General features: G+C 41.7%; 1 protein-coding gene across 1 annotated transcript; it reads right to left on the bottom strand.

The window, feature by feature from the left end:
• Positions 1–8,521: 8,521 nt before the first annotated feature.
• LOC124286991 lies at positions 8,522–11,924 on the bottom strand. Its single transcript, XM_046723457.1, has 3 exons — positions 11,804–11,924; positions 11,554–11,599; positions 8,522–9,253 (listed from the first exon to the last, which is right to left on the bottom strand). Exons 1-3 carry the CDS (start codon positions 11,922–11,924, stop codon positions 8,593–8,595), a joined length of 828 nt encoding a protein of 275 aa, XP_046579413.1. The 3' UTR covers positions 8,522–8,592.
• Positions 11,925–12,593: the final 669 nt, after the last annotated feature.

Consider the following 12,593-nt stretch of genomic DNA (forward strand, 5'->3'; position numbering starts at 1 on the left):
ATACGAGGTCTTTGTGAAACAGGGTAAAAAAGTAAGAGGTGGTCTACAACCTGCTTTACGAGGTCGTACCGGTAAGAGGGCTTTGTGAAACGGGCCCCAGGGGTCGTTGAATAGGTTTAGATAGTAATCTGCAACTTTACGAGTAGATGCAAACGCGGCACATAATGCTTCGCGTTCACAATTTTCCCTTTAAAAACGAAAAATTCCACAGCAACATTCAGTATCATTCGTGACCAACTCGTGTTATTCCGGGACAAGCCGAATAGCGATGCACATATACTGAACCATTCGTTACCACTCGCCCCTTTCCGTAACGTCTTCTTGGAGGTTACGAGTATCTTCACGGGTTGGAGGTTACGAAAGGGGCGAGTGGTGACGAATATAATATAATCACTGAGAGTATAACTGGGAATTCGACATTTTCTCAAATAGTTCTATGCATCCTCTACTCTTAAAGCTAAGGCCGAGGATTCTTTCACAAAGCTTATTTTCGCGACACTTTTCTTCATTTTCTCCGCAACATCTTTCTTCATTGGGGACGGTGGGGTAGCCGAGTGGTTAAAGCGTTCACTCGTCACGTCGGTAGGTTCGATTCCTACATAGGTACAATGTGTGAAGGCCATTTCTGGTGTCCCCGCCGTGATATTGCTGAAATATTGCTAAGTCGGCGTAAAACGTAATCCACGCACTCACGCCATTGCATGTCACTGTCCGACATGTTACTTGTTCTCTCAACGTCGATCGATGAAATGCGTTTTAATTCATTTCACGTGATCGTACCGCGGTAGTTGCACGTGCAAAACGTGCCGCGCGCATTTAGAGCTGTGACAACGCCTCGTCGTAATGTGCCCCCGACAACCTTATCAATAATCTGCGCAGCATGTATAGAAACATAGATAACGATGATCCACACTTCGTCTGTGTATTTCTTGCCTTACATTATCATTCAGCAATCAAATAGTTTGACAGGCTGATAAAACGCCCCTTCTCTCATTCGGTTCACGAAGGGTTGGTTTTATTAGATGTAATCCCATGCTGAGTCTTACACATGTTTACGACATGTTGTAGGAGTAACTTTCAAAAGAGTTCATTCCCACAATTAGTTGATGTTTCGTACGAAAACGATTTCAGAAGACACAAAATTTACAAAGCATTTTAGGAGCAATACGGTAAGTCGCAAAACACTTTGTATATAAGCTGATGAAGTCGTCTGCTTCACACGATATCCGCTCTCGACAACCATGGACGCTGTGAAGAGCTATCTGTTTCTCTCGCTGTTGGTGACTGTTGTGGCACAAATATGGATACCTAAGGACGAACCAGGATTTGTTTACAGAGGAGGCAATGCAGACGCCCCTGTGAAGGTGGACGCGTTCTTGAATCTTTTGTGTGCAGACAGTAGAATAATTTACCAACCTTTGCTTCAGCTCGCGGACCATTACGGCCAGAACTCCCAGCAGCTCCGTGTGCATATGTATCCTCTGCCGTATCACACCTACGCGTTTTATGCTGGAAAGGTGAGCTTTAAATAATTTCATTATGGAGTTTTTAAGTGTATTAGGAAGAGGTATGAGTATTTTTGTTGTTGTTGTTGTTGTTGTTGTTGTTTGTCCTTTCGTAAAGGAAAACTGATCTGACAACATTTGGACGTGTTGATATGGCAACTGTCCTTTCGCTATTTCCCCAGAATGTTGTTTCATACGTTTAACATTACAACGTGCGTAAGTCTTCCTAAAATGCGAAAAGGACGACGAAATTAACAATGACCCTGGATAATGTCCATTCCATATTTTTCTATCTACATAGAAATCAGCTTTCGGCAAAGGCTTGCTCATGGTCAAATATATTTTTACAAATGTTTAATAAAACCCTCCTAAAATAAGCCATTTGTACACGAAATTGATCAATTCCAGTATTAATTGTATTTCCAATTCTGATTAAAATGAGTACTCGGTCAATGTGGCTTTTGCCACGCCTCCAAAGAAATAAACATCTCATCACGCCGAATAAACAACACGCCCATTCATATTGAACTACCACCATGCTGCTAAGCTATAAGGAAGTCCATGATATTACTAGTAATCCAGTTGCGCTGTGACCTTATTCGAGACCGATAATATATTTCCTGTAGAAAAGAAAAGTTTAAATATTCGTTAACTTTAGTTACTGTTCTAATTCACACAATTAGGCCTCGAAACTTTTCGAGACACAGTATATGACGGTGGTCTGTAAAGAATCAAGTCTAGACCAGACAGTCCAATGATTGACATACGAGTAACAATCTACGCTGTTGGAATACGATGACATGTGTTAACCAAGTCAGCGAGCCTGATCACCCGTCGCCTCTTACGACAAGCATTGGGTGATAAAGATAAATTTTAACCCGGTATTAACGGGTAGTATACTTAGTAGTTTCTGTAGAAACTACTGGGAATAGTCGTATGCTTCCATTTTATCAAAATTGATATTGTACAATAAAGTAATTATTACCCCGTGTCTTTCTGTATTGTAAATATCATACATTAGAAACATGATATATATATGAGGCCCGCCTTAATAATCTCTTTGCATAAATGTCAGAACGAGTCAGACACTTGGTGTCCTCAAATCAAAACTAAAGACTCACTTGTTTTGTGCCAACTACAACAAAACATAAATGCAGACTCACAGACAACAGCGCTTTTGAGCTGTGCTACATTGGATACAAGCGCTGTACAAATGAATAACATTATTTATTTTTTATTGTTAAATGTTTTCAGGATAGACTAAGATATGTTTATAATATTTGACTTAACCGTTGAACAGGAAAATAATCTGTTATGACCTAGACACGCCTTTTGCGCAGTTTGAGATAAAACCTTGAATTATAAAATCCCCATGCTTAGAGCTACAGTCATCCAAAGTATTACATATTACAAGCTAATGATGTTTATGTTCATAAACACACGTAGAGGTGTTAAATGTCAGTAAATCGGGGTTTCTTATATCATCCTTTTAAAATAAACTTCTTGAAAGGCATGTACTAGGACAGACTACAAGTTACATGAAACATGTTGAAAACGTTGACAGAGAATATGCAGTAGCGACCGATTTCATTGGTTGATGAAGGGACACTAGTGGTGAAAAATAAATGACTTGTATCGTTGTCAGAGATAAGGATGATGTATTTTTTCAAATTTCAATATCATGCTCTTCAGATTACACATTAAGAGTTTACTGTTTTGCGATCTGAAACAATGTTACTAACAATATGCTAAACAGGACTACTGGGCCTAGATTTTCGAAGCTCTCTTAGTGCTAAGATAGTCGTAAGTGCCATACATTAACATTAACTTACGACTATCTTAGCGCTAAGAGAGCTTCGAAAATCTAGGCCCTGTGCTCTAACATGTTATAATTGGGGTTACACTGCCTCAGTAAATAGAGGGGCAGTGTGGTATCTTAGTAGTTAAAGCGTTCGCTCGTCACGCCGAAGACCCGGGTTCGATTCCCCACATGGGTACAATGCGTGAAGCCCATTTCTGGTGTCCCCGCTGGGATATTGCTGGAATATGCTAAAAGCGGCGTTAAGCCATACTCACTCACTCAGTAAATAGAGGTGACTGAATGGGTTCGATCGCTGACTGAATGTCAGTGAGGGTTCGAATCCCGGATGGGACTCAACCTAACAAAAGTACTAGAATCTACTTTACGCCCAGTTATAACATCTGTTTCGTTTGACTACTTTGTAAAGGGCTTTGTGTATTCATGCTGTGAATATTACGTCACAGTGAAGATAAGAGTAATGATTATGAACATATGTTTCACCCAAGCACGAAGGCGGTATTCAATGACGTAATAACGTAGATACCTATCTCCCGCATAACGTCACCTTTATGCGTTGTATAACCGCAACGATATAACAATATTGGAACCACTTCCTTGATAAGGGCATTCTGATGTTATCACCATTTATAATCCAACTGCCACGTGTATCTTAGTCAGCTAGGTTTTATCCCATATTGATCTCTTTCAGTGGCATTTTAGAAGTTATGAGTACACTATTGACAGACTTTGTGGATAACGATTTCTTTTATTTCGTGAGTGTATTTCGATACAGATTCTTGTACCGTTGTCAAAAGGGGCGGTGGGGTCGCCTAGTGGTTGAAGCAGTCGCTCGTCATGCCGAAGACCCGGGTTCGTCCCTACGTGGGTGCAATGTGTGAAGCCAATTTCTGGTGTTCTCCGCCGGGATATTGCTGGAATATTGCTAAGAGCGGCATAAAACCCAACTCACTCACTCACTTACTTTACGAGGGTGTTAGTCAGTTTGAGTGTGAGGCTTTAACCATAAGGCTACCCCACCGCCCTCGCTCTAGAGCTACAACTTAGGCTACAACTACCGTAGGCCTGTTTTAAATTACTGGAGTTACCATCACTTTAGCGCTGAGATCGCTTCATGGAACAGGGCTCTGTACCACAGAATGTAACATGCATGTATGCCATGTCTCACCTACCCGTGAAGATCCGGGTTAGAGATCGGGTGGGCATGCTCGCTGACATGGTTGTCATATGTCATCGTATCCCAATTTCGTAGATCGATGCTCATGATATCAAACACAGGATTGTCTGGGCCAGATTCGATTATTTACAGACCGCCGTCATATAGCTGGAATATTGCTGATTGCGGCGTTAACCAACCAACCAACCAAACAAACAAACAAACAATTCTACGTACATCAGAGCCCACGTTGACAAAACTATTTTAGCCCTACAATTATTGTAATGTTTTTAGATCGTGATCTTCAGCTTCGACTGCAGTCACCATCCACTCGAATAAATCGACTGTATGATAAGATCAGTGTATGCACCATCAGTATTAAGTCGCTGAGGTCAGTGTAGATTTGAGTGAGTGAGTGAGTTTGGTTTTACGCCGCTTTTAGCAATATTCCAACAATATCACGGCGGGGACCTACAGAAATGGGCTTCACACATTGTACCCATGTGGGGAATCGAAGCCGGGTCTTCGGCGTGACGAGCGAACGTTTTAACCACTAGGCTACCCCACCGCCCGGTGTAGATTGACATTTGTAAGCGGCCAAAGTGGATGTGAGCAAAATCGTTTTAGGATACAATTGCACCTTTTAAATAAACGCCTAAGATGTGAGGTTTTTCTCCCTAATCAAGTTTACAGGGTATAACTAAAATATACAGTTCATACCTCACTCGCTTATGTAGGTAACTTCACGGGAGGAGCTTTCAGGCAAATTCTCCCTCCCAGTCAGTCAGTCAGTTATCCACCCACCCACTCACTCACTCACTCATGGTGAGGGTGTAGCCGATGCACTGTGAAATTGTATTTAAATCCCACACTCACCTGAGCGCGTCCCTCGTCCTATAATTCTGACGCCTTTGGCACTGCGTTAAACAATACTTCGAGTTTTTAATGTCTTAAGAAAGATACCAAGCTTTTTTTTATGGTTAGGAAGTAGAATTTGTTACCATTGTTTATGGTAAGGAGGTAGAATTTTCTAACTGAAATATATTTCTTTAATTGGTGAAATGTTTCACAATCATTTTCAAGACTTAGTCTACAAGGTGAAGCTTGGTTCCTTGGTATTCCTTCTTTGGTCAGTCTAATGTTGGGTCGAAACTAGGCTAACTCGAAGTATTTACGTAGGTCACTTCAACCTCGGCTAACTCGAAGTATTTACGTAGGTCTCTTCAACCTCGGAAAACTCGAAGTATTTACAATGGTCTCTTCAACCTCGACTAACTCGAAGTATTTACGTAGGTCACTTCAACCTCGACTAACTCGAAGTATTTACATAGGTCTCTTCAACCTCGACTAACTCGAAGTATTTACATAGGCTACTTCAGCCTCTTCTAACTCAAAGTATTTACGTAGGTCTCTTCAACCTCGGCTAACGCGAAGTATTTACGTAGGTCTCTTCAACCTCGGCTAACTCGAAGTATTTACGTAGGTCTCTTCAACCTCGGCTAGCTCGAAGTATTACGTAGGTCACTTAAACTTCGGTTAACTCGAAGTATTTATCTTAGCCACTTCGGCTGGCACGATGTTTCATCGTATTAAGGGATATTGTGTTGCACTGCAATTGATTTCATATTTAGCATTTAGACCAATAGGTATTTAACCAAGGTGGTATTTAACCCAGTGTTGTTGAAGCACATACCAATTGGGATTCCATGTGGGTCATTCCAGTTAGTCGACCAATTATATGTTAATCAACATATAATTATATGTGCGAAAAAAACACACTATTACAACCGATTATATTCATTTATAAAATGTTCACCTATGTTTCAAACCGTTTGAGTGTGAAGCATAACAATCTTATTGGTTTCTTTATAAAGTGCCCATTTCTGGTATCGCTGGAATATTGCTAAAAGCAGCGTTAAACCATACTCACTCACTCACCCAGTCAACAGTCGCCATTACAAGTTTATGATCACATGCATCTTCTGTGTTTGAAAGGATACAAAAACGATGTTCCGTCATTCGATCAAGACGGGAACCTTCCATTCAAATCCACAAATGACTGAAATACAATTGAAATTAGAACACTGTTTAAACTTTCATTCCCTCACTCACTTTTTATAGAGCCACAAATGACATTAGAACACTGCTTGGGGTGACACTTTCATTCACACACGTTTTATAGAGCCACATTAGAACACTGTTTGGGGTTAAACTTTCATTCCCTCACTCACTTTGTATAGAGCCACAAAAGAGATTTGAACACTGATGAGCAACACAATCAGTTGTTGTATTAACGAACAATTATATCTACCAGTTTCTTGAAACCCCTTGACACCACAAGAACCGTGAAGATCCGTCATATAATTGGTTTTTGTGCCTGTGGTTGGAGGCGATTGACGGGATCGGGTGGTCAGGCTCGCTGACTTGGTTAACGCATGTCATCGCATCCTCAATGCACAGGTCGGTGCTTATGATGTCAGTCACTGGATTGTCTGGTCTAAAATCCATTATTTACAGACCGCCGTCATATTGCTGGAAATAATTGCTGGGGTGCGGCGTTAAACAACAAACGAACAAAACAAGATGTGTTACCCTAAATACTGGAATACAGTGCTTGTCTCTAATAGATGATATGCACAAACTCAGGCAAACCCTTGGCAATGCTCCGTTAAACTAAGCGATTTTAATCGTACATTTGATCTAAGGCCAGCAGCAGCTTCACGTTCATCGGATCTGTCATTAACACACAATGGTTGGCGTTAAGCACCAGCGTATTGTAGAATATATCTGGAAATTTAGCCAAGAGAACTCGCTCTACATAATCTAGGTTTGTTTACCTCATTAACAATACATCTGGTTTAATTAATGTTATCTCCATAGCTTGTAATTAGAGCGGTCTTCTATCATCTGTCAGACCAAAATAGAAACAGGACCCTGACAGTCAAACCGTTGATACTCCCCTCAACAGGAAAAGACTTTACATCGTAAAGGTGAGGTGAAACTGGGTTTCCGTCGCGATGAAGGAGTAACCATATACTCCTCATAACAGAGAACTTGACATCCATAGAAACTCTCTTAAATGCCATTCAAAGACCACAAACGTGTTTAGTCTCACAGAGAAGTCAGAATTGACAAGTAAGTGGAGAGGTAGCCTAGTGGTTGAGGTATTCGCTTGCTACTCCTATCATGGTTCGACTCCTAACATGGGCATGTTATGCGTTAGATCTAATGTTTGTGTCTTCAGTCTTGGCTTGAATATTTTAGAAAGTGGTCAATAGTTCATTTACCACTGGAAGTATATGCGTCCGTGGTCCTACTCTGGTGACCCTGAAGACCTGGGTTCGATTCCCCACATGGGTACAATGTGTGAAGCCCATTTCTGGTGTCCCCCGCCGTGATATTGCTGGAAAATTTCTAGAAGCGGCGTAAAACCATACTCACTCAATCCTTGTGTATGTAGGCTGATCATGGGGGTAGTCAAGTTGTTTTCTAAAGGCGTGCATGTTCTTTGTGTCTTTGATTGCGTGGAACAACTCTCATTCGCTTCCCATTCAGTAAGCGGTGACTGGAATTTGGAGTCAAGTCGACCACAGCAGCTGAATAGGGGAAACAACTCCCCCAGAGAGCTACTCATTGTGACAGTGTCGATACATTGTAACAAACACAAGCGTATCTTGGACTACACCGTCATACAGACGATTGCGGCGGATCCAGTATGCCGGAAAGCCACGAAAGCCGATTGAAACGTGAGATCCAAGAATGTCTTCGACTTCTACTATTTCAGAATGATTGAGCTGGGTTTTACACCGCTTTCAGCAATATTCCAGCGACACCAGAAATGGTCTTCATACATTGTAAACATGTGGGGAATCGAACCCAGGCCTTCGATCGAACGCATTCACCACAAGGCTACCCCACGCCCCGATTATTTTAGAGATATCATTTCTAAGTCACACAGAAATAACATAAAACGATTTTTTCTTCAGTAATGAAGACTGGTGTATTCTTGCTGATTAAAATTACTAGAAAATAGTTTTCAACAATTTACAATTACCATGCACCTGACGCGCAACAAGTACATATATACACATGATGGTATTAGTCTTAGTTCATTAGCGCATCTTCCGGGTCTGCTTTGTAACAGAAACAAGTTTGGTTCCTGGGATTGGTTTCTTGGCAACAATTTGACCCTGCTTAGAATTGTTAGCCACAAGTCCACCAGCATTCTTAATGATGTTCTTATTTCCTGTTGTAACCTTGACCTTGATTAGGTTATCCCCTGATGCGCGCAGATCAGGCTTGGCACTGATGGTATTATATGGAACATTGTTCTTAGATCGTTCTGTGTAGGGTCTGTGTACCTTCTTCGGCTGAACTGGAGGAGCTACGGTGTAGAGACTGGGCTGTGTCTTGCCTGGAGTTTGACAGGTCAGTTGAGCAGTGTGGCGCTGGAGGGTTGACAGTTCATGCACAGAAAGCTGATGGTGTGACTTCAGCTGCTTCAGCTCTTCCTCCAGCTTCTTCCTCTGTTCCTCCTCCGCCTTCTTCTCCGTCTCCCACGTACCCGCCAGTTCCTCCAGTGTCATCTTCACTTCCCGGAGCTCGGCCTGCTCCATTGTGAAACTTAGTTTATAATTATAATAGTCCAGTCGGAACCGTTGTCTCTCGGCCTCGGCCTTCAGCCTCAACTCTCTCTCATGGCTCAGTTCTCGCATCTGTCGCTCATTGTCTTCTCGGAGTTTCTTGTTTTCGTTCAGGAGATGATCGAGGAGGCTGAAGGAGAAATATGTTTGCATTGAAAAGGAAACTGTTCAGTTGTGTCAGTGTAAATAGATTATCAAAACCATGACATTATAAAACTTTGTTGCAACACTTTTCGGATGTGTACAGGCGCAATACTAGGCGTGAATAATCATTACTCTCCGTGCACAACAAATTTCTAAAATAAATACCATAGTCCTCTAAGAAGCGCCCGGGCGCTTATTTTTTCAACGGACTTCCAGACTCGGCGCTTATTGGAGACCCGGCGCTTATTGCGCTTACTGGTTGTACCGTAATTAATTGTTAGTGAGCGTTACCTGAAAGTTAGGTACCATTTCTTAATGAATTTATTTTTGGATCAAGGGAGAATACATTTATAAAAAACGTACCCAGTGCATACTAGAGGCCCGGTGCTTATTTCTTAAACCGCTGCTTAACCCTTAACGCTTATTAGAGACACGGCGCTTATTAGAGGAGATACGGTAGGCTGAGATATGATCTGGATATATGTTCAGATTTTCGAAGCTCTCTTAGCGCTAAGATAGTCGTAAGTGCCATTCATTAACATTAACTTACGACTATCTTAGGCGCTAAGAGCTTCGAAAATCTAGGCCCTGGACAGTTACCTACAGCAATGACTAAATTCCGGCGCAATTTACATGATGAAAAATGGGGATTATTTTTGTGGATATACAACTTCTTTATTCTATGTAGGCGACGTTTCGACAGATTCTAATGTCGTTGTCAAGCAAGTGGTCGACATTAGAATCTATGTCGAAACGTCGCCTTTATAGAAAAAAGAAGTTGTATATCCATAAAAATAGTCCTCATTCTTCATCTACCCAACTTCTAGAATGCCAATCCAAGAAGTCAATTTACATGATTTTAATACCATAGCATATAGACATTCGAAAATCCCAGAATTAGAAATAATAGCTTGTAATAAGTTTAATGTTTCTGTTTAGGATGAATACCATGTACTATTGATCTGTCCACGCTATAACTATGAACTAAGATATAAATATGTACCTGCCTACTATATTGAAAACGTTACTTATCGAAAATGTGTCCAACTTTATAGACCCCTGAAGATGCGGGGTAGAATAGGTCTTCAGCAACCCATTCTTGTCATAAAAGGCGACTATGCTTGTCGTTAAAGGCGACTGACGGGATCGGGTGGTCAGGCTCGCTGACTTGGATGACACATGTCATCGGTTCCCAATTGCGCAGATCGATGCTGATGCTGTTGATCACTGGATTGTCTGGTCCAGAGTCGATTATTTACAGACCGCCGCCATATAGCTGGAATATTGCTGAGTGCGGCGTAAAACTAAACTCACTCACTCACTCCAACTTTATATCATCTAACAATGTTGATATCACTCATAAACTTGAGTGTTCACACATAAGATATTCCATGTATCCCTCTGACCTGGTGTATGTGTGTTACAATGTGGTACACAAACAACATTCATGCTGTATATGAAATTTAAACACCTTGTACTATTGGCCTTTTGGACACCTATAGGTAATACACAAATTGACCATTTGATTGATCTGGCATAAACTAATAAAGAATTAAAGTAAATGGGGTTTAATGTCGGGCTGGAGATTATTGGACTTATATTGTGACTTGCATGTACAGACGGGTTCGCGTGCGTGAGTGCGATGGTTTCGGAAGTGGTTGAAATGGACAAGCTGGGGGAATATCCTATCAGCGAAGACATAGTGTCATCTCTAACTTTGAATTAATTTAGACCCGTGAAGATCCGGGCTAGAACTGGTCTTCAGCAACCCATGCTTGTCGTTAGAGGCGACTAACGGGATCAGGTGGTCAGGCTCGCTGACTTGGTTGACACATGTCATCGTATCCCAATTGCGTAGATTGATGCTCATGATGCTCATCACTGGATTGTCTGGTTCAGACACGGTTGGGGGCGGTGGGGTAGCCTAGTGGTTAAAGCGTTGGCTCGTCACGCCGAGGATCCGGGTTCGATTCCCCACATGGGCACAATGTGTTAAGCCCATTTCTGGTGTCCCCCGCCGTGATATTGCTGGAATATTGCTAAAAGCGGCGTAAAACTAAACTCAGTCAGTCAGTCAGACACGGTTATTTACAGACCGACGTCATACAGCTGGAATATTGCTGAGTGCGGCGTTAAACAACAAACAAACATATTTGATGTTTATCGTGGTCAAGTGGACAGAGCAGAGGGTCTGCCCGAGAGTGTAAGGTCGCAATTGACATGTGTCAACCAAGTCAGCGAGCAACCGATCCCGTTAGACAATAATCAAGAGCGAAGAAGACTCACCTTTCCTCCAAATCCCCGACCTGAGATCTCAGCTCCACATACTGCACTGTAAACAAACAAGGAGCGTTGTATATATATTTCGACATCATGTCAGTTTTGTTAAAACGTGTTTGCTTTCAGTCACTGACAATGAAGTAAATCTAATATTCACAAAACATACGTTTTTTCACAGCGGAAAATACGTCATACAGATCTAGTATTTCAGATATTTCCTGTTGAATTTAAGAGCATACATACACTGGCGACGTACCAAGTAAATTTTCCTTTTGTGCAGGTGTAAGGTTTGGTTGATTTGATTCCCTCTCCGCCGACTCCGGAATTGGAGAGAGAAGCTTCCGACGTTTCAACCGTTCTTGGGGGTTAACGATCATCTGAAGACGAATATTAATATGCAACTACGGTGATTGAGTGAGTATGGTTTTATGCCGCTTTTAGCAATATTCCAGCAATATCACGGCGGGTGACACCACACATTGTACCCATTTGGAGAATCGAACCCGGGCCTTCGGCGTGACGAGCGAACGCTTTAACCACTGGGCTACCCCACCGTACCATGCAACTATCTGCACATTATATGATATAAAAATCGTAACACTGAAACAGCTTAAATGTTTCTGAGAAATATCTTCGAACCTCGTTGCGTCGAATTTCATTCTTGTATTGGATACATAAGACCTCGAAATGAGTTCGAACTAGCCGGTTATTCGACACATCCTGTGCGGCAAATATAAATAATGATGACAAAACAGATAGGAATTTAATGGAATCGGAAGGTGAGTTCGCGACAACCCGGAAATTAACATCGATTTCGACACACAGAGATTCGACTGTCATAATTATGCGTTTGTGTTTTTTTGCTAAACGCCGCACACGGTTGGCGGCGGTCTGTTAATAATTGAGTTGGGACCAGACCATCCAGTGATCAACAGCACTGGTTCAGTCATAATGAAGCCGATAACTTATTGTTCTTCCAGGCAACATCCATTCCGTTAAAACCAGCTAATATCATCGCAACAAATGATCAATGCAAATAATCATAT

Source organism: Haliotis rubra, unplaced genomic scaffold, assembly GCF_003918875.1.
Source record: "Haliotis rubra isolate DU_JTF1 unplaced genomic scaffold, ASM391887v1 Scf398, whole genome shotgun sequence".
NCBI classification, from domain to species: Eukaryota; Metazoa; Mollusca; class Gastropoda; order Lepetellida; family Haliotidae; genus Haliotis; species Haliotis rubra.

Excerpts from the sequence above, each read along its gene's own strand:
- LOC124286991 (XM_046723457.1), bottom strand. The coding sequence starts at position 11,924 with ATGATCGTTAACCCCCAAGAACGGTTGAAACGTCGGAAGCTTCTCTCT. Across the intron at positions 11,600-11,803 it reads ACAAAAGGAAAATTTACTTG|TGCAGTATGTGGAGCTGAGA; the intron begins GTACGTCGCCAG and ends GTTTGTTTACAG. Across the intron at positions 9,254-11,553 it reads GTCGGGGATTTGGAGGAAAG|CCTCCTCGATCATCTCCTGA; the intron begins GTGAGTCTTCTT and ends TTTCTCCTTCAG.